This window comes from Pithys albifrons, chromosome 3, assembly GCF_047495875.1.
Source record: "Pithys albifrons albifrons isolate INPA30051 chromosome 3, PitAlb_v1, whole genome shotgun sequence".
NCBI classification, from domain to species: Eukaryota; Metazoa; Chordata; class Aves; order Passeriformes; family Thamnophilidae; genus Pithys; species Pithys albifrons.
In genome coordinates this window covers 22,810,142-22,832,372 of record NC_092460.1, presented here as the reverse complement: position 1 = coordinate 22,832,372, position 22,231 = coordinate 22,810,142, and the positions used below count along the sequence as shown (strand labels likewise).

Sequence of the window (22,231 nt, the reverse complement as noted above, 5' to 3'; positions counted from 1 at the left end):
ATTAAAACTTCACATCCCTTTCTATTCTGAGGCAAAAGTAAGAGTGGTGCCCTCAGAGAACAGAATGTCAGCTCTGCCCACTGCTCTGGCTCAGCTCCTGTGGTGCTGCCAGGGGATGCTGGGAGGTGTCTCAGCCCCTCTGACCTGGGCCTGGCTGCCCTTGGGCACAGCTCACAGCCCCTGTGCTGTCCCTGCCAAAGGGCAGGTGCCTCTGGGGGTGAAGAGAACACCCTGAGCTGTGTGGAAAGGTCAGGCAGGAGAACTGCAGAGTTGCTGAGTGGGGAGGATGGCCTTGGGAAAGCTGTGGAGGTGCCTTGGGAGGGGCACCCTGTTCTGGGGGCAAAGGTCTCTTCATTGTTTTACTCTGATTAGTGTAACATGTACATTCTTTGTCTTAAAACTTAACTAAATAATAGTTGTATTAAAGAAATACCTGACTTGTCTACCATCCTCTTACCTGGGAGGGTTTTGGATTTTTACCACCAAATTTTGGCTACTCATTCAGTAATGGTAGTGTAGGAAGCTACAGGAAGCTGCAGGAAGCTACACCAATGCTTTATAGGCATAATCTTTGTCCTTGGTTATTTTTTTCCTTATCATTTTGTTTTTCACTCTACTAAGTCTCACTTCTGCAAATGATTAGTTGTGACTTTCCCCCCCCCTTTGATGGCAGAAGAATAACAGGATGCCAGACTGTTCTAGATGAAGATCTGTTAATTCACTTGCTGCCCAGGAGCTGTTTGCACTGGCTCAGTAGCATGATACTTTTTACATACATTTTACAGCTTTACTTTTACTTTTATCGAAGAATTCTCTGTCTAAGTCTTGGAAATTTCCACATCCAACTGCTTCTGCCTGGAAAGTGATACAAATGTTATCCTATGGGCAACAAACAATGAATGTAAGTGCTAGAATGCAGTTTTCTTTTGGCATTGCAGGTGCAGCCTCTGCTTCCAGGATCAGTGAGTGTAATGATCCATGACTTGTGTCTGGCTTTCCCTGCACCTGCTGAAGCTGAAATCCATGTGTCTGATATCCAGGAGCTGTATGTCCGAGTTGGTGACAAGGTTGGTGGCTTAGAACTAGCACTGGTGGCTGCTCAGCCTGCCCTGATCCCAGTGCTGTTCATGAACATGGACATGAGACACGTACAAGATGCTGCCACAGAAACACCATGAGCTCCCTGGATCTCTGTTTCCCCCTCCCTGATTTATCCCTTTAGGTTGTAAGTGTCTCAGAGTATCAGGTATCTCTCACTTCATTTCTCACCTTTTTGCATTTCCACAGCAGTGTTAATCCATAATTCATATGGACACGCTCATTTCCATTGCCTCTTGTTTAAAGTGCATGTGAGCAATTCTTTTAGGAATAGGTTTTGCCCCAAGGTCATTTTCCATATGTCAGGTTTTAAAAGTGAACAACAAAAAAATGTCCAGCTCATTTCTCTTGCCAGCTTGGGTGTGCCTTAAACAAAATAAGTGTTGATATTTCTGGATGTTTTAATTATGCCCTTGCCAGCTGAAAGACCTGAATTCATTTATTTCATTTGACACTAACTCTAGTTGTCAGGGATTAGTCTTTAAAATCAGTGCTGATCTAACCTTGGGGCTCTATCTCTCCTATCCTCCTACAAATGTAACACACCATAAAATGAAAACGTTTATGCAAATAAATAAGAATAGTTTCAATGAAAAATGACTGGATGTGTGTGTTTCAGGTGGAGATTGGACAAACAGTTAAAGCCTATGTCAGAGTTCTGGATGGCTTGAAGAAACCTTTTCTGGCAAAATACTTTGCTGTCATGGATCTCAGTCTAAGAGCAGCATCTCAGATTGTCTCACTTGTGTAAGTTAATGGGGTTTTTTTAATTAATCTGCAAATAAAAACAGGCAAAAAATGAGTAAAGGTATTGGCTTGGAGGCATGGTGACTACAGTGACTTAAGTTTTATTTATTTTATTTTTGTGAGGCCTTAATTACCTGTTAAATGGTAAAAAAATCGTTATTTGTCAGGAAAATTGCCTAAACTAAGTCTAAATCCTGTTGACTGATGAATGGGAGGGAATTCATACAACACAATGTTTGGTAAAGCTTTGTGCATCTCAGAAGTAGGGACTTGGCAAATAGTGTCAAGCGGAGAGCTCTGTGTGAGCACACACCTGATATTATCAATCTCATTCTGTCTGTTACTTGTTTTATTTTCATTTCAGGTATTTAATTTTAACATAAAACACAGGCTGCAAAGAGCCATTATGTGTAGAAATGCGATGGTTACCCTAATTTTACTGAAGGCATAGTCACTTAGCCTTGTGGTAAAACTGCTGTGCACTAAATAAGCCCTTTCCATTTGTTTTTCATGTAGTTTCCTCCCTGAATTTCTCTGTTCCATGTGTTTCCTTGCTGCAGCCCCCTCAGGGAAGCTCTGGATGACCACACTGCTGCTTTCCTGGTGCATGGCATGGCCGTTGGGCAGACGAGTCTTACAGCATCTGTGGCTGACAAAAAGGGACAAAGAATCAACTCTGCTCCACAGCAGATTGAAGTAAATGATTTCAGATAGAATTTGTTATGGTCAAATAGGAATATACACATTTTACTTACAGTGTAGTAATTAATTTGCCAGAAACAAGATCATTCTGTCCAGAAGTTGCCCAAATGCCAGTCTGTTTCAGATTTCAGTGGGTTTAACTGCAAGTGATGAGCTAAGTTTCTGCATGCTCAATTTACTGTAATTAAGCAAGTAAAGACTGGGTTTTACAGTTGCACTGTTTTGTGACATAAATTATCTGATTGAAATATCCTGAGCCCAAGTATTCCTGTTTCTGGTTTTAGGTCTTTCCCCATTTTAGGCTGCTGCCAAGGAAGGTGACCCTCATTACTGGGGCCACGATTCAGGTGAGTCCTCTTCTTTTGTAATATTTATTGTAGATATTCAACTTTACAATTTAGCTGCATTCACAGTGAATGGATCAACAGGAGAGCTGGAGAGGGACTTTGGACAAGGGTCTGGAGAGACAGGATAAGGAGAATGGCTTCCCACTGCCAGAGGGCAGGGTCAGATGGGGTACTGGGAAGGAATTCTCCCCTGTGAGGGTGGGCAGGCCCTGGCACAGGGTGCCCAGAGAAGCTGTGGCTGCCCCATCCCTGGAAGTGTCCAAGGTCAAGTTGGATGGGACTTGGAGCAACCGGGCCTGGTGGGAGGTGTCCCTGCCCATGGAACAAGATGAGTTTTAAGGTCCCTTCCCACCTAAACCATTCTATGTCTCTACATTTCTGTGATGAATACTCATCTGAACAAGAATAGTTTCATTCTTGAGCCACCTTCTGTATTGCTGGATCAAAGGATTTGTAGTTGTTTTTGCCAAGGGAGTGTCAGTTTCTCTGGTGTTAAATACCAGCACAGCATGAATGAATTTGTCACCTCCCTGTACTTGGGCATAGTGGGGTGGTTGTACAGACTGAAACACAGAGCAGAGCTGTACCATGAGTGATGAAGAGAAGTTTTCTGAAGCTTTCTGAAGTGGAGGTGACATCAGCCTGTGACAGTCTATAAAGCACATGGTCCCCTTCTGTGCTTAGCTCATGTATTTCCCCGTCTGACATCCCACAGGGACCGGTGGGCAGGTGAGAGCAGCCCTGAGCTGCCCTGGGCAAGATCAGCCAGCCTCTTACTGAGGACACTGAGCAGGAAGGGTGTCCCCTGAAGGGTCAACCAGCAGAGTACCTGAAGGGTAATTGGGGCTGTTGTGTGTGCTGTTAATGACAGGTCACTTCTGAAGGAGGTCCCCAGTCCCTGTCCAACATCATCTTCTCTGTGGACAATGAGCACGTGGCGTCAGTGACCAACACAGGGCTGGTCAGAGGGGCAGCCATTGGCAGTGGGATGGTCACAGGAGTGGTGCAGGCTGTGGATCCAGAGACAGGGAGACTCATGGTGGTGTCCCAGGTAATGTTTGTGGTACTGTTTAGGGCTGAGAGAGGCTCTCTGACTCATGGCTTTGGCTCTAAAAGGGGTCAGATAATCTTTCTGCATTAGCAGTGTTGTCTTGCGCACTTCCCTGGTTTCCTGAGGATGAAAACTCTGTGTTTCTTACTCCCTGTGTTTCTTACTCTCTGGCCTGTGAACTTACACATGTGCAGGCACAGGTGGCACTTTGAACAGGTAGGTAAAGCTTTGCTGTGCCTTAAACCAAAGTTTTGCAGATAACCCAGGGAGGTTTTATGACCTGTGGGGTACCTTTAAAATTGATCAGTGCATCTGGAAAAGCCCATCTCGGAAGCCCTTCTAACATAGCAGAAGGTTGTCCTTGCCTGCATCCCCTTACAGCTTAGCATGTCTCAAGTCAGCAGGATCCAGAAGGCAGGTGTAGTCCAAGAAACACAGCAAACATCACACTCATCTGTTCTGTGCTCTGGACCCATCAGAATCTGCATCCTTAGAATTTCCTACAGCTGAGCATCAAGGAGCTGAACACGCCTGTGAGGGAGCACAAGTCCTTGGGACTTACTTGAGGCTCAGGGCACCAGAACTTGGGCCAAATCTTATGACTTCTTTCTCTGAGGTCAAGACAGGACAGCTGCTGTGAACCACAAAGCTCTGCTGCTTGAGAGATGTCAGCACAGGTCAAGAGGAGACAAAGTAATTAAAAAAAATATATAAAGAAATCTGTGCTTTTGAATGTGTGAGCAGCAGTCTGCCCTGATGCTGTGGCAGGAGGCAAAGTGAACTTAAAAGCTGAATCTGCTGCCCAGCAAGGTCCAGGTCTGACCTTTCCTCCCCAGTACATACCAGGAATAAAACCTATCAGGAATGTCAGGATATGTGAAAAGGAGACATCAGGGTGTCACATATATCGTCCTTTTATTCTGGATTGTCCCATGTGTTGCTCTACAATCCTCATTTCCTTCTAAATCTCGCAATGTCTGTCTTTAACTCTTGGATTTATTCATCCCTCTTCTCCTGGGGACCCCTATGGTCTTGTCCCTTGCTGTCTGTCACCTCTGAGCTCCGTCATTCATGGTGTCATAACTTTGAGCAGAGAGGTTTCTTTCAGTTTCCAATTTTAAATTTTAAAATGTCTATCAATCCAAAGTTAATGCTTTTGTAGCTTTCTGCAGTCCCCCTGAATTTGTCCATCTGTATTTGCTCTGACACGTTACATGCAAATCACATGGCAATGGTCACTAGATAATGGCAAAACAGAGAGCTTGAAAGTGAAACCTTGTTCCCATTTGCAGTGCTCACAGTGCCTTCCCTTCCTCCTTGGCAGGACGAGGTGGAGGTGGAGGTGGTGCAGCTGTCAGCTGTCAGGATCCGGGCACCCGTCACACGGCTGAAAGCTGGCACCCAGGTGGGTGGCTTTGGGCTCTGCCCCTCCTGCCTTTCCAGGCTGAGCTCTGCCCAATCCTGTCAGACCATCTGGGAATGGCACTGCAGCCCCCAGAGGCACCAGGGCTGCTGCAGGAGGGAATGTGCTGGCAGGGAGAAGCTTCTCTGGGAGGGTGGGCAGGCCCTGGCACAGGTGCCCAGAGAAGCTGTGGCTGCCCCATCCCTGGGAGTGTCGCAGGCCAGGTTGGACAGGGCTTGCAGCACCCTGGGCTGGTGGGAGGTGTCCCTGCCCATGGCAGGGGTGGCACTGGATGGGCTTTAAGGTCTCTTACAACCCAAACCATCCTGGCATTCTCTGATACTAAAGCAGAATTCATAACAAGTTTGCCTCCTCAGATTTTTTGTAATTCAGGCCCTCCTTTCATCTGGAGAAGGGTTCTCTCATCTTAATTCTGTTTGCAGTGGAGACTTCCTTCCTTTGTGTGCTAACAATCTCCAGTGTGTCTGTTATATCCACAACACCAGATATTGCTTAAACTATCTTTTTTAAGTCTATTTTTGAAGAGTCCATATTCCCCTATTAGTTATTCATTCCAAAATGGAAAGTGATTGCAGCTTATTGATCCCAGGTGAATAAATTGCTTTGAACATGAAAAATAAAAACTTGAAAATCCCTGTTTTGTGTGTTTGTAGAGCATGTACCAAATGAGAAGGAATCAAAACTGACTGTTGGCAAATTGGTGGTTGAGTCTTCTGTGTGGTACATCTTAAACAGCAGCCAAACCATTTTCTTGATAAGAGACACCATCTCTTTATCAGTTTAATTCTCTTTGCTGTGTGCAGATGCTTTGTTGCCATCACTGAGTTGCCTGAGCAGGTTGGTTTCTCTGTCTCTAGATGCCAGTTTATGTCATGGGCATCACCAGCAGCCTGACCCCTTTCTCATTTGGCAATGCCGTGCCGGGGTTAACGTTCCACTGGTCTGTCACAAAGAGGGACACTCTGGATGTCAAGACCAGGCACAGTGAGGTAAAGTGTGTGTATATCCTGGGAAAAGGGAACTGGCACATAGGGACAATGGAGGAGATATTGCTGCCTCCACTCACAAAACCCCCAAGTGATTGTCAGCACTGGGGTGGCATTTCCTCTGTTCCTGTGTCTGCTCCTCTCATGAGTTATATTTTCATCACTTTCTCCTGTCCAAGGCTTCTGTTCAGCTTCCTGCAAAATACAACTTTGCAGTGGATGTTTATGGCAGAGTAAAGGGAAGAACAGGCCTGAAAGTTGTTGTGAAGGTCCTTGATCCTGCAGCCAACCAGTTCTACATAGCAGAAGAACTGTCTGATGAGATCCAAATTCAGGCAAGATGATCTTCCTCACAGTCAATATTTACATACCTGTTTCAGAACTGAATTCAAGTCTCTGTTTGAAGTCAGGAATTTGAAATGCAAAGGAGTAGCTTCAGCTTTGGTTAATCTTTGAGCCTTACTCTTGTTTGTACAATATTCCTCATGTGGGCATTCAGTTCATGGGCTCAGCTTTGGGGTGGCCTAAAGTAACTGTGGTGAATGTGGGATCTTCAACACCATTTCTCTTGAGAAATCTTCTTTTTTCATGCTACTTCCTAGTTTAGCCATAGCCCTGGAAATAAATGCTTTTTGGAATACTTTGTAGAGGATACTGCTTATCCCTTTCTCAAATACTCATGTTCAGTTGTCATTTTTCACCATATATATGTACAAGGGGAAAAAAGTGTTAGAGTTCTATTTTGGTTCCTTTTGTTTTGAAGATTAAATAAATACAAGTAAATTCCTTGCTGCACACAACAGTAGGCTCAAATGCCTCTTTATTTTCCAGGTGTTTGAAAACCTTCAGCTGGTCACTCCAGGAGTAGAAACAGAGCAGATCTTAATGTCCCCAAATTCCTTTATCAAACTTCGGACAAACAGGTCAGTGATGAGCTCTCACACTGCGACTTGTGGCAGCTCCTCATCAGAGCCAGAGGCAGTTTTGTGGGGAGGAGGCTGGCTCAGTCTTCTAAAGACTATCACAGCACATTTAATACACAACTTACCTGGTGGTTAATGGTATCTTATCTGTTCTCTGGGGCTTTGTCAAAGCTTGTATCAGATTGTAGCTAGAAAAGTCATTCACTATTGGGAACTTTTAGATACTTCTTTAACAGCTGCTGAGCCAGTTAAAGCAGTAGCCTGCTTCCAGCAGAGCTTTTCATGGCTGATTGAGGCTTTATACCTCTGTATTTCTTACACAGAGGCTGTGCTGGATTTTCAGATTAAAATGTCATTTACAAATGAGAAATTCTTTTTACATAATCTGTTTTCAAAGACTGACATTTCAGACTCATTTCAGGCTTGAATTGTGGGTTTCCCAGCATGAAAATGTGCACATACAGACAGCAGGACACACACTGAGGGCAAGGCTTTAGATGCATTTAGTTTTTAAGAGGAGGGAACCCTTGATTTCACCAAATCTCAGACTGGTTTGGGTTGGAAGGGACCTTAAAGCCCATCCAGTGCCACCCCCTGCCATGGGCATGGACATCTCCCACTATGCCAGGTTGCTCCAAGCCCTGTCCCAGCCTGGCCTTTGAGCTGGAGCTCAGTGACCACAGTTGTTCAGCATCTGCTTTAGAAACAGTTACTCAGGAGCACTGTCATTAGTAGTCACTGATGATCTGCTCTCTCTCTCCTGAGGAGTTTTTCTGATGAATTAGTCATGAATTTGATAGACAGATGTTTGTACATGTCTTTGCCCCAATATCTTCACCATCCAGTCTTGGAGCCCCTGTCTCTGAACTCCACCAAAACCAGTTACACTATTGCCCACTAGAATCCAGCTCTAATCCTTTTTTTACTAGGATAAAGTAGAGTATTTCTCTTTATGTATTTCTATATGGGGGAGCTTGGAAGGGAAAAGAAAAAAATCACAGATCTGTTAGAAGATGTGATAAGTGATACTTCAAAGCAGCCAAAGTGTCAGAATGCCCACTAATTGCAGTTGATGTATTGGCTGACTCTATTTAATATGCAAATACCATGGTGAGAGCTATTCCAAAAATTAACCTTGTCTACAAAACCACTTCCAGGAAAGTGAGGAGATCCACTTAATCAAGGCTCTGATTTTATGTCTAATACCAGCATTGGCCCTGCCAGACTAACCTCCCTCTGAGCATTGTGTGCAGCAGATGATGGCAGTGGCTGGTTGGTGTAGCCTCAGATGGAATTGTCTGGAGTCCTCTTTACATAAGTGGATGGAAACTGGATTTCAATACATGCCTAAATCTAGATAAGTCTTCAAGTGAGCTTGAATCAGAACTTAAACTTTGCTTTCTTAGACTATAACACAGACTTTGCTTGTTGTTGTTGCAGACACATGGAAAAACCCACATAAATAAATATTTGAGATTTTCATAATATATTGGTTTTACTCATTTAAAAGGTTCTCTGCTTTTTTCTTTTTCTGTTTTGCTTGTTTGCTTTGTTAAGGGACCAAGTGGCTGCCCTGAGATATCGTATTCTGGAGGAACCAGGTAAAGTTCCTGTTGTGAGAGTTGATGAGAGAGGTTTCCTCAGATCTGGGTCTGTGACTGGATCATCAACACTTGAAGTGATTTCCCAAGAATCCTTTGGGACCAACCAGACCACCACAGCTGCTGTTAAGGTACTATCTTAGTAGTTTCCTCAAGTACGTCTTCACCTCTGCAACAGGGATTGTGGCTACACATCTTGAACTTCACTTCTGAAAAACATGCATTATGGGAAATTATAGTCAGCTCTGAGCATTCAAGGAAGTTTAGTGTACTCAATTTAGATGGATAAACATTAAATCCCAGCAAATTCTTAAATTTGGTCAGTTTTGTAAACAAAGCCTCTGTGCCTTAAATTCTTCTTTTGAAGGAAGTTTGTCCTAAAAATCTCTTAGAAAGCTGATAATTGCAGAAGTTGAAATTTAAAAAAAGTTAATGCCATTTTGCAGTGTGTGGAAATGCAAATATCCTCTGGAGCCAGGCACATAAGTGCAGCATCTGCTGTGAGGTGCCTAAGCAACACACAGATTTTCAAGATATGAGAGATGCAACTGTGCAGTGCCCCCACTTTTGATTTTCTCTGCTGTTCCCCAGCAGTTCAGCTTTTGCAGGGACTGAGAAGCTGCGTGAGAGAGCCTGTCCTCCCCCAGACTGCTGTTACCTGTGTTTGGTGAGCAGGCAGGGAGCCTGTCCAGGGCTGCTCTGGGAGCCTGAACCACACTGAGTTGTGGGGGCTTCGGGGCAGGACAAGTTTCCCACAAAGCCCAGCAGTTTGGTTCAGCTCATGGAATGCTTTTCTCTCCCAAAACTTCATCTGTTGATGGAATGTTGTCATGGGAACCCTGATGTATCTCGCTGGCTGGGGACTTGTGACACAAGGGAACATCATCTCTGCTCAGAAATCCTTGTGCCAAGGGCTTTGTGCATCTGGCAACATGAGCCTTGAGATACCCACTGCTCCCCTTGCTCCTGACAGCATCCTTCCTGTGTCCCAGCTGAAGGAGAAGGGCATCCAATTGAGTGCTGACTTTAAATTATATGGAAGTTGAGCTCCTGTAATCACTGGGAAGTGGCTTGGTGGGTTTGTTAATTTGAATTCAGCTTTTTTCCATCACGTTCAGCTTTGCCTGTGGGGCAGCATGTGGGTCTGTCCTCCTAGGTGGTGAATGAGCCAGCACTGGGGCTCAGTGTCACTGGTGCCTCTCCTGCTGGGAGGTGGTGGCAGGGAATTTCTGCAGCTCTGTTACAGGTGACCTTGTCCTGTCCCTTCCCTGCTGGATCCAGGGAGTGACAGACACCTAATGAGGTTAGGGCTGGCTCCAATGACATTTAGTCAGCACATGGTGGGACTGAGGTCAAATCCCCCTTTGTGAGCCTGTTCTGTGCCCAGGATATGTGCAGTCAGTGCACAGTGAGGCTGAGCTGCTGAGCTCTCTGTAGTAGGAACCACCTCAGTTCAGCATCTTGTACAGCTCATTTGTTTTCCTGTACTTAGTACAACTCTACTGCTTTTATGGAAATGATCTTTTTACCCTCCCAGTGACTTTGTGAGGTAACCCAGTGCTGCTGGTTCATTTTATGGCTGAAGAACAGAGAGAGTTAGAGAGATTTTGCTGAAGGTCACATCAAAAAACTTGTGACAGAGCTGGGAACGAGCTGGAATCTGTTGTGTCATTGTAGGTCAGAGCTCTCCTTCACACCATCCTTCTTTCATAAGATCTGGTGTTGTCTGTTTACAACTGCACACAATTAACAACCAAACTGCTGCAGCAGCATCACTTAACACTTAGACCTTCAACTTTGCTCAAAAAAAGCCTCTTACATAAGACAGGGGAAGCAGGGAGGGACAGTGTGCTGAGTGTGGGAGTGGCAAAGCAGTTGCCTGGACCAGCTATACTCTGGATTTTTATTTTAATAAAAAGAACACTTCACAAAATGAGATGCTTTAACAGTAAAAGAGCTGTTTTCATCAATATTAAATTTAGCAGTTGTCCCTTGTGGGACAGTTGCTGAGATTTTAAAGTAAAGCAAGCTTGAAAATCTGTCAGGGAAATGGAGTTTTTGTTGGCTGGTACCCTCAGCTCGCTGGGCACAGGTCTGAGACTTTAGCACTGAGACTTTAGCTGCTGATACCAGCCTGGAGCACACATTTGTATATACTGATATTGTAGCCACGTTTTTGGATTCACCAAAGATGTATTTTGCTTGAGGCCAAATTTGTCCTTTCCTTTTTAAGTTGTGACATGTACATTTTCACATTGCAGAGTTTTACGTTTTAGCTGAGCCTCTTAGGTCAGAAAAGAGGGATTTTCCTGCAAGATAAGCTTGAGGGCTTCTTTTAAAATAGTTTTCTCAATATATTTGAGGGGTTTTGCTCTCTCTGTTCTTCCATAATTTATTTTCCAACAGCTGTAACAGAAAGAGCAGATACAGTTAGAAGCTGGGCAACAGTGACCATTCCAGCCTCTGGGAATGGGGAACAGTGACCATTCCATCCCCTGGGAGCTGGGAACAGTGACCATTCCAGCCCCTGGGAATGGGGAACAGTGACCATTCCATCCCCTGGGAATGGGGAACAGTGACCATTCCAGCCCTGGGAATGGGGAACAGTGACCATTCCATCCCCTGGGTGCTGGAAACAGTGACCTTTGCAGCCCTGGGAGCTGGGAACAGTGACCATTCCAGCCCCTGGGAATGGGGGACAGTGACCATTCCATCCCCTGGGAATGGGGGACAGTGACCTTTCCATCCCCTGGGAATGGGGGACAGTGACCATTCCAGCCCCTGGGAATGGGGGACAGTGACCATTCCAGCCCTGGGAATGGGGAAGAGTGCCCATTCCATCCCCTGGGAGCTGGGAACAGTGCCCATTCCAGCCCCTGGGAATGGGGAACAGTGACCATTCCACCCCCTGGGAGCTGGGAACAGTGACCATTCCAGCCCCTGGGAGCTGGGAACAGTGCCCATTCCAGCCCCTGGGAATGGGGAACAGTGACCATTCCACCCCCTGGGAGCTGGGAACAGTGACCATTCCATCCCCTGGGAGCTGGGAACAGTGCCCATTCCAGCCCCTGGGAATGGGGAAGAGTGACCATTCCACCCCCTGGGAGCTGGGAACAGTGCCCATTCCAGCCCCTGGGAATGGGGAACAGTGACCATTCCACCCCCTGGGAGCTGGGAACAGTGACCATTCCAGCCCCTGGGAGCTGGGAACAGTGACCATTCCAGCCCCTGGGAGCTGGGAACAGTGACCATTCCAGCCCCTGGGAGCTGGGAACAGTGCCCATTCCAGCCCCTGGGAGCTGGGAACAGTGACCATTCCAGCCCCTGGGAGCTGGGAACAGTGACCATTCCAGCCCTGGGAGCTGGGGAACTGTGACCATTCCATCCCCTGGGAGCTGGGAACAGTGCCCATTCCAGCCTTGGGAATGGGGAACTGTGACCATTCCAGCCCCTGGGAATGGGGAACAGTGACCATTCCATCCCCCGGGAATGGGGAACAGTGACAATTCCAGCCCTGGGAATGGGGAACAGTGCCCATTCCAGCCCCTGGGAGTTGGGAACAGTGACCCTTCCAACCCTTTACTCCCATATTGTGAGTTACTCCTCTTGTAATAACTGAGGAATTAATTGCACCTTTTATTTCAGGAATTACTGAGGCAGAGGTCTAGGGGCCACTTGCTCTCTTGCATATCCAGGGAATCTTAACAGTTTGGATTTCTAGGATAGTAGTGTGCTCTCTGAAGTCTGCATGTGATGTGTTTTCCTACATGATCATTGGTTCAGCTCCTAGTGGCATTAGAAAAAAAGGCTGAGTTCAGAAAGGAAGCTTTTTATATTTGCATAATAAGAATCCTTTTAGGTTATTTTTAAAGAGGAATCATAAAAAGCAGTTTAACTTTCCTTCTAACTGCTGATGTTTTTCCAGGTCTGCCTCGTCTCATACTTGAGGATCTCCATGAGTCCCATTCTGCTCACACAGGACAAGGAGGCCTTGCCAGCTCTGCCCCTGGGTGTGACACTCACATTTACAGTCCATTTTCATGACAGCTCTGGAGATACTTTCCATTCACATAATTCTGTGTTCAACCTGGCAACCAACAGGTGGGTGTCTGTCACAGGTGGTAGTTAAAGAGAACAGAGAAAGGCCAGGCACACACTGAACAAAGATTGTTCTGAAGATACCAAGAGAAGGTACAGCTTGGGCTGGGATTAGCAAAAAGAGGGTTTGTCCCTGAGCTCCTCAGAGGCACTGTAGCAGGAAGGAGAGTTGCAGTTAGCAATCGATGTTCCCTGCCCATGGAAAGCTGCCCAGAGAAGAGTGATCCCATTGGGGCCTGCTGGAGCTGGGCTGTGTTCTGAGTGGCTCTGAATCATCCCCCTGCACACATCAGTGTCCCACAGAAACCACTGAGCCATCAGGGCTGCTCAGTTCTGCCCTCCAGAGCTCTACCACACTGACTCACGGAGGGCTTGTGTAAGGGGGAACGTTCTGCACCGGGGTTGTCTGTTCAGATCTGCTGGTACAGCCCTTGCACAGCAGAGCCAAGCCTCAAAGGGCCTTTTGGTCTCTGCCTCAAAGAAGAAGGACAATAAACCACCTTCTGTGGTCATTAGTAAGTACCACTAATTCTGTTACAGCAACAGTGCTTGTTTTCTGCAGAGCACCTTGCACTTACACGGATGATGATGAAAAAGGAAAAAAAAAAAGAGGTTGAACCCAAGATTTTCTCTTTTCTGTTACTTCAGTAGCATGCAGACACCCCTGAGCTAACCCTGCCCTGCCACTGCAGAGCTGCTCCAGCCCAAGGCTCCTGAGGAGCCTCAGAGAGGCCCTGCTCAGCAGTGCAGCTGCAGAGACCCAGCTCTGCTAGAACCTGCAGGGCTCTCTGGTGCTGCCAGGGTGGCAGTCTGGGCAGGGTGCTTTGTGTTCACTGTATTTGGGAGAGCTGAGTTTGGGGAAACACCAGAACTCACAGTCCAATGGGATTTGGCTTTGTAAAGTTATGTCTGGGAAGCTGCATAGTGGTGGTCAGATTTCTTTGCTTCTTCACTCCCTTGAGAAAAGGGAAACCTAAAGCTAAAGCTCTACAATTCCTAAAATTAAGAAGTAGTTTTCATACATAATTATGACCTTGGTATTTCCTCAGCATAATGATGTGAGTACTGCAATTTGCCTCAGTAGCACCTAAATAGCACATAAATAATTGTTATAATTTCCATGCTTTGTTGGACTTTATTAAAAGATGGCTGTTGCTGAAAACAAGTAGTCAGCCATCTGAAAAGAGCTCAGTACCTCCTGTGCGTTGAAGACACCATGGCATTAGCCATTAACACAGAGAGTTTCTTTGTGTGCAGAGACGACTTTGTACAGATCGGCAAAGGAGCCACCAACAACACCTTTGTGGTCCGGCTCGTGAACGTGGGGCTGACCTTGCTCAGAGTGTGGGATGCAGAGCACAGTGGCATTGCAGACTATGTGCCCCTGCCTGTCCAACATGCCATCTTCCCTGAGCTGCCAGACGTGGGGCTGGGAGATGTCCTCTGCCTGAGCTCCTCTCTGCCTACCCAGGAGGGTGAGTGGCCTTGCTTAGCAGCTGTTCCATGTGACATCACTGTGGCTCTTGCTCCTTCTCAGGAAAAGAAATGCATAATTTATGATGTTTGTTCAGAATCAAATGTCACTGTTCTTGTTAATGATAAAAATAGGTTTGATCAACTCCTCTAGTTTTAATTGTACCATGCAATATGTCTCTTGTATTGAATTCCTGAGTATGAGACTGCAGTCATCTCTGTTCCACTGGCTGGAAAGGCTTATTTTTATGGGAATCACGCAGGGTCAGGAGTGTCTTCACTAACCATGTTTGATTCTTGGTATTGGTGTGCTTTTGCCAGAGCAGCTGTGCTCAGTATGGTGTTGGGCTGCCAGCCTTGCAGCACGAGCCCCTGGAGTGTGGGGTGTGTGCACTGGGCAGGGTGTGCCCTTGGAATGAACACCAGGGTGCCCTTGGAATGCCTCAGCCAGCAGCAGTTTGTGTCCATGGGGTGTGTTGCAGGCCTGCCTGGCACGTGGAGCTCCTCCTCCAGTGCTCTGCTCCTCGACCCCAAGGCTGGTGTGGCCCTGGCCAGGGACCCTGGGCTGGTCACCATCTACTACGAGATCCCTGGGCTGCTCAAAACATACAGAGAGGTGAGGCACTGGTAGCTCCTGGAGCCTGCTCTGCTTGGTGGGGCCCTCCCCAAACTGTGTTCTAGGGAGGGTGTTGTTATAAATACTCAGAAATGTTCTTTTGTGCTTGGAAAGTATTTGGTGTGTGTCCAAACACATCACTTATTTTAATCATCTATGCTAAGGAGGGACATTCAGCATAATAAGCTTGGTTTTTCACCTATACTGTTCTTTTGCTGTCCATTTTGATCCCTTTGTTGGCCAAGTTGTTCCCTGATGCCAAACAACTTTTAGAGTGACTGCTTTTATGAATGAAGCTTCACTGCAGGAGGAGATGCCAGCGAGAACTCCCTCAAGTGCTGTGCATCACTGATCAGAAGGACTCCACTAAATTATTTTGTTTAGCTGCAGTGTAATTGTGCTGTTGACACAATTCACTGCATCAGCCAACACAAGCACTAGACATTCTTTTTAAATTAAATTTAGACATAGAGCTTTATGCATATTAACTTCTGGGGGTTGGGTGGAAAGACAAAATGTTTTTGCTAGCTTAAATTGCCTTGAAAAGCAGTTCCTAATATTAGAGAAATGCAGGATTTCAAAGAAAACCATGACCTCTTGGAGCCTTACACAACCAGTTCAGTCTGGTTTTGCCTTCATTTTTATTTGTTTGAACAGTTTTTGTTAACAATGTGGTTGATCCTCTTTGCAGATCCTAATTACTGCACCTCAGAGGACCACAGCAGTGCATGTCAGTGGCCTGCACACAAACCTGCAGGGAGCTGCAGCCTCAAAAGTGATAGTTTCAATTGGGGAAAAACATAACAATTTGAGAGGTATGATGAAAAAATTCTTATGTTTATTGTGTGTTTGTGTATTTTTGTTTGTTGTTCAAGGGTCTGTGAAACTACGGTACCAAGATTCCTGGAAACTTTTAGTGCCTTTCCAGACCCAGGAGCTCCAGAACAATCTTAGGGCCTTGTGACAGAATTTGGAAAGTGTTCTGGGGCACTATTAGTATTTCACAACTAATAAAATCAGTAGATAATAGGAATATCCTTTGATCATATTAAAAAACCCCAGTTAACGGGCCATCAGCTGATTGTATGTTTAGTTCCAGTTGCCTTCTTGGAGTTATATTTTCTTATTGAACATGTTTAAAGCAATTACCAGTCTTAACCCACTGGAGTCTATACCAAGATTAAGCATCATACTGTGACCTCTGTTTAAGAAGCTGTAATTTGTGTGATTATAGATCCCTTTACTTTTTAGCTTTACACTTAGTACATGTTCCAATAGTATTTTATTGTGCCTTATGTAAATTATTAGCCTACCAAAAAAACATCTTGCCAGATACTAAAATATAGATGGAGACTCACAGATTCATACAATTATTCAGGAGACATCTGGGCTGGAAATTCTCTCTAGTTCATGCTTTGCTGTAAATAAATTATTCCCGTCAAGAAAACCCCACAACATATAAAATTTTCATTGCTGTCTCTTTGGGATTAGACCGGAGCTGGAACAGCTGTCTGATTTCCAGCAACCTTAAGATCATCATAACCTTGTGAAACTATTTCAGGAGGTGGCAGAATAACCTGATATGACAAGCCACGCTCTTGCTTTTAATTAATTAAAATTAATTAGTTACAGTTTTATTTTGTAATTAATTAGAGATTGACTTTTTCCCCTTCCCCTAGGGAAGTGTTTGCCTGCTCAGACTGAAGCCATTGCTGAGTTAAAACCACAGTCCATTATCAGTTGCCATCTCGAGTTCAGCAGTGACGTGTTTGACTTCCCAGCACGAGATGTCTTTGCAGCAGAGCCTGGGTTTGATGCAGACTCAGGTGAGATGTGACAAGAGGCCACACTGCAGACAGACCCTGGGGTGTAGTCCAAAAGCTCTTAGACTCAGCAGATTTTACAGAGTCCCAGGATGGATTGAGTTGGAAGGATCTTAAAACTCATCCAGCCCCACCCCTGCCATGGGGTGGGACACCTTCCACCAGCCCAGGTTGCCCCAAGCCTTGTCCAACCTGGCCTTGGACACTCCCAGGGATGGGGCAGCCACAGCTTCTCTGGGCAACCTGTGCCAGGGCCTGCCCACCCTCACAGCCAGGAATTTCTCTTTAACATCCGATCTAACCCTACTCTCTTTCCTTCTGAATCTCTGAGCTTTGCCATGCAGGACCTCAGGCCTCAGGGAGTTGATAACATGGACACTTGTTTAAGTGTTTTCTGCCTGGAACTAAAACATGTGTGGCTTTTCAGAGAAAGCCAAATCAGGGTAGCCCATTTCATGATTTTCAGAGTTTTTGTAGTAAGTCAAAGAACAAAGGAGTATCCCAGTGACAAGTATTCCAAAACTGGGATGTATCCCCAAACCATCTTGAACTTGGACTTGAAAGGAGGGGCAATTGGAAAGAACATTAATGGAAATATGGAAAGAACATTAATTACCCATTAGATTCGTCCCTGCACCCATGGTATAAGACACTATTCTACCCTGCATATCCCTCTGTTACCTCATTAGGGGAAGAACATAAGGGGAAAACATGGACCTGACAAGTTCTGCTTGTTCCTTATGCTTTTTTATCTTATGTACTGGGGGCAAGTTTTACTACCTTTATTGCTAATAACACATAAATTGATCCCATGTGAGTCTGTAAACATGGTGAATATCTAATCTTTAAAGCTGCTTTTATAAATAAACTACATCTTCACAGACTTGACTCTGGTAATGGTAACTGGCTAAAATTTTAACATTAGTTGAAAAGAATATTAAATAGGATGTTAAATTTTATTTGCAGTAAAGCCTTTCTGTCAATATTAGCATAATTGTTATGTTCAAAGTGGAACTGAGTCTCACTGGCATATTAAAGTGTGACTGGAAGCTGCCACTGAGTGGCCTTGTGCTGGTTTAAAGGTAAAACTGCAGGAGAAATGAACCCAACACAACAGAAATTATCTAAGTCAGACCTACAATTTAATAACAAGATTACAATAAATGCAATGACACAAAGAGAAATTGGGTTTAACCCACAAACCCCAGCAGTCTAACCCAGCCCCCTGGGGCACAAACACAGTGGGGTTTGGTGGACCCTGTGCTGAGCCCCACGTGATTCCCCCGAGTCCAAAGGAAAAGGAGGTGAAAAACCTGTTGGTGCAGATGATGGCACAGTCTGGTGGAGAGTGGTGGGCTCCTCCTGTCCAGGGTCTGATCCTCCTCTGGGTTCAAAGAGTGGTCCCCCAGTCCCCAAAGCCCAAGATTCTCTCCCCTCAGGTTTGGGTGGGAGCCCCCAGTCCCTCCCCCAGGGCAGGGAGTTCCACACTGGGGGATCTGACTCTGGGATAAAGTCAGGGGGGATTTTGGAATTGTTGCTGGCCCGTGAGCAGAGCTGAGCCCTCAGGTGGGTGTGGAGGTGCCAAGGACTCCCTGCAGGGGAGTTCTCCCAGCTCCTCTGCCAGGCTTCTTTCCCAGCCAGCTCCCAGCCTGAGGGCTCAGGTGTGCCCTGGGCAGCTGCTACAAATGGGCCATTGGTACCAGTTGCTGGGCAATGGCCCAGAGGGTTTAGAATGCCCAGCTTTGGTCACACCTACACAGGGATAAACTGGTCCCACCTGCTGAACTGGGACAGGCCTTTTTCATGATGCTTATTCTGTAACAAGGAATAACTCTAGTTTAAGTTCTGGGATTGTGATGTTTGACCCATTCACCTGCATGCTCCTAATCTCACTTTTGCTTGAGCTTTCCCACCTTTTTCAACTTCCCTCTGAAGACATCCCAGAAAAGAATCCCAAGGATGAGCCATTAACAGCTCTTTTTTCTGCAGGACACTACACCTGCTCCATCACAGTGCTCAGCCTCAGTGCAAAGCAGCTGAAGCACCTGAGCGGGAGCAAAGCCATTCTCAGGGTCTGGGCCTCGGTGCGGGGCAGCCCCTTCCTGGCAGAGCAGGTCTCCGCCGAGGTGCCCTTCGGGCGGTGGTTCTACACTGACCAGACTGTAATGCATCTGAGCAACCAGTACACCAGCTCAGACCTGAGGATATTTGGCACCACTGACATTCTGGATACCCTGGAGGTGGGTGTGTTGCTGCAAAGTGTCCCAGCACAGCTGAAAGCAGTTTGAGCTTTCTAACCAAAGGCACTCCATGCCAGCCTTACCATGTCAAGATTATTCTGTGAAACCATCTCAGGAACGACAGAATAGGTCAAGTTGAAAGGGCCCACAAGGATCATGGAGTCCAACTTGAGCCCTGCACAGGCCCGTCCCCAAGAGTCACACCATGTGCCTGAGAGCGTTATCCAAACTCATCTTGAGCTCTGTCAGGTTTGGTGCTGTGCCCACTTCATCTTGAAATTTATTCTTCCTCAGTTTTCCCTTTTGTTTTCACAGAATCGCAGCATGGTTTGGGTTGGAAGGGACCCTAAAACTCATCTTGTTCCACCCCCTGCCACAGGCAGGGATGCTGCTCTCTAGGTCAGGTTGCTCAGGGCCCCACCCAATCTGGTTCTGGGGTTTTGGGGTGGTAAAAGTATGTCAGGCTCAGCTGAGTGTACTGCCTGGCACTTGTTAACCAGCTGACTGGTTTGGAAGCAGAACCCTGGCTAATCCCTGTGGTGGGGGGAGGTTCTTGTCCACATGCCTGTGTGAATGCCTGTGGTTCTCACAGCCCAGAGAGGGACCCTTGGATTTTTGCTGTGTGGGGTTAGCCAAGACCTAAGGAAACAGCAGGTAAGAGGCCGGAAGCGGGGCAGGGGTGTGTGCCCCAGGTGACACTGCAAAGGTACAACCACATCTGACTCCTCCTGGGGGGTGAATTGCTCTGTGTTTCTGTGGAATAACAGATTTCTGACCTCTGGCCTGGAAGATCGATACTCCCAAGCAGTCTGTTTCAGGTGTTTTTTTTCCCTCTGCAGGTGAAATGTGGATCCCCAACAGTGAAGGTGATGGAGAAGGAGAAATTCTATGGGGTGTCCAGCTACGTGGTCTACACTGTTAGCCTGGCTGATCCCAGAGTCCCCAGCCAGGGCTCCTTGTCCACCACCCTGACTGTCTCCAGTCCCATGACTGACCAGTCCATCACTATCCCAGTGACAGTGGTTTACCTGAGGGACAGAACCACAGCACCAGCGAAATGTAAGTTTATCTCTGGACTTTGTAAACTAGAATAAACCTTTAACTTTCACTAGTGTTCATGAGGTTATAAATTTGGCGTGTTAAAATCTGTGCTGGCAGCTGACACTATCTTTGATACATGAGCTGCTCTTTGTGACCAGTACACTGGAATACAATTGCTCATTGTGACTGAAGTTGAACATACTGTCCTTTGGGGTCAGCGTAGAATACTCCAAGTTGACATAACTATCCCAGAGCTGTAGTGTCTGAAAGTCATTTCTTTTCACTCTGTTTTTGTTTACTCCCAAGCATGCCTTGCTATTTTGAAAACACATCAGCATTTTGGGGCTGAGAAAGTAAAAAACACACCTAAGACATTGTATAGAGAATCACAGAATCCCGGAAGGGTTTGTTTTGGAAGGGACCTTAAAGCCCATCACATTCCAACCACTGCCATGAGCAGGGACACATTCCACTAGACCAGGTTGCTCCAAGCCCCATCTAATCTGGCCTTAGACACTTCTAGGGATGGGGCAACTATAACCTGAATCAATGTCTAAAGGTGCTACTGCCAAATTTTGAGGACTACATTGGAAATAGTCACTAGAATCAAAGTTGTATTATTCAAGTTGATGACACTTACTTGCTCTAAATAAAATGCTGCTATTTCAGTTTAAGAACTTCTAAAGAAGATTGGAGAAGATGCTCTTTTAACTCAATGTTGTCTCCTGTTACTCTGTTGTGCAGATGAAGCCAGTCTCTTCCAGCACTTTGCGTCTTACCAAGTGATGATCTTCACTCTCTTCGCACTGTTAGCAGGGACAGCTGTTATGATCATAGGTAAGAGAAAGAAAGCCTGCACAGGTATTTCTTTCCATAACTTCTTACAATGCCTTAGCTGTAAGGTATAAAGGAATAATTTCCATATGAAGTTACTCTGGGGTTTTTTGCCTGTCTTGCAGCCTATTACACATTTTTCTCGCTGAATGAAGAGTACGGGAACCCTGAGTTCTCCTCAAGTACCTTCAGCTCTCAGGACTCCCTTAACAGTAAGCACCTGGCACCCATTTAGGAGTGAGTTAATTGGCTAGTCTGGCTGTTGCATTGTCATTGAAGGTAGGGAGGTCTGTAATCCACACTGGAAAAGTAATTCCCATTAGTTCAGATGTGTTGAAGTTACAGTGAGCTGCAGGCTCACACATGCCTGGTGCTTCAGGTAAAATAAGGCTAATTCAAATAAATGTTGCATGGTAAGATGAAATATGATGTGCCTCCTTCAGACTTAGAAAGTCCTGGATAGGACGACCTACAAAATTTTGGTCTCTTTTCAGAAGGCAATAGGCTGAAGGAGTTGTTTCACATGGATCATTAGGCTCCCTCCCAGTGTTCAGCAGACGATCAGCAGCAGTTACTTGTTTCCTCCTGCTCTCCCCATTCCCGGGTGTGACTGTTGCTCTGTCCTTGCCCTGTTTCAGGTGGCAGGGTGCCCCCTGCCGTGTCCCCCAGCGCTCCGTACCCGCGGGCGGCGCCATCGCGGTCGCGGTCACTCTGGAGCACAGGTTACGCCTCCCGGTAGGAGAGCCCCCCACTGGGGATGGAGAACAGACACAACAAAGCAGTGCCTTAACAAAGTGGAGACCTTCAGCACCTGTGATGTAATTCAAGTCTTCTCTTGAATGTCACTAGTTTCTTAATTTATTTTTTTATGTTTATGGCTTTTCGAATTACCTTTGGGTACAACTGCAGTATTCCTTGGTACTGTAAGCACTTTTTGTTATGTTGTTTGAATCTGTATGTTTTAATAAAGCCTTGTAAGATTCCTTTATGTTGATGAGTTTTCTTGTGGCTTGGCTGTTCAGAGTTTAGTGCTGGACAGTTATTTGTGCGTCACCTCCTACAGCCCCATGTTTGGAATCACAATTTTCCAATCTTGATTTTCACTTTTGTTGGCAGTGTAATGTTTTTAAATATTTTGACAATTTTTCACCTAGTATTTGTTGTCAGGGACTTCTCCTAGTTTTCTCTAAGCATCTTCAATTCCTGCTGAAGTCAGTGGTGGCTGTAG

The 22,231-nt window shown here is 45.9% G+C and overlaps 1 protein-coding gene across 2 annotated transcripts in view; it reads left to right on the top strand.

Moving 5' to 3' along the window:
* The window catches only part of NUP210 (nucleoporin 210), a 64,412-nt gene extending 42,433 nt beyond the window's left edge, over nt 1–21,979 (top strand). The window contains exons 21-40 of one of the 2 annotated variants that reach the window (XM_071550987.1): nt 939–1,067; nt 1,718–1,845; nt 2,406–2,541; nt 2,832–2,894; nt 3,766–3,945; nt 5,270–5,350; nt 6,226–6,357; nt 6,534–6,689; nt 7,186–7,277; nt 8,835–9,009; nt 12,804–12,979; nt 14,234–14,451; nt 14,932–15,065; nt 15,757–15,880; nt 16,745–16,891; nt 18,878–19,128; nt 19,968–20,187; nt 20,914–21,006; nt 21,129–21,215; nt 21,642–21,979. In XM_071550987.1, the coding sequence (XP_071407088.1) occupies nt 939–1,067; nt 1,718–1,845; nt 2,406–2,541; nt 2,832–2,894; nt 3,766–3,945; nt 5,270–5,350; nt 6,226–6,357; nt 6,534–6,689; nt 7,186–7,277; nt 8,835–9,009; nt 12,804–12,979; nt 14,234–14,451; nt 14,932–15,065; nt 15,757–15,880; nt 16,745–16,891; nt 18,878–19,128; nt 19,968–20,187; nt 20,914–21,006; nt 21,129–21,215; nt 21,642–21,742 (2,823 nt within the window). In that variant the 3' untranslated portion in view covers nt 21,743–21,979. The remainder of the gene's footprint in view (nt 1–938; nt 1,068–1,717; nt 1,846–2,405; nt 2,542–2,831; nt 2,895–3,765; nt 3,946–5,269; nt 5,351–6,225; nt 6,358–6,533; nt 6,690–7,185; nt 7,278–8,834; nt 9,010–12,803; nt 12,980–14,233; nt 14,452–14,931; nt 15,066–15,756; nt 15,881–16,744; nt 16,892–18,877; nt 19,129–19,967; nt 20,188–20,913; nt 21,007–21,128; nt 21,216–21,641) is intronic. The other variant, XM_071550988.1, reaches the window with a different exon arrangement.
* Nucleotides 21,980–22,231: the final 252 nt, after the last annotated feature.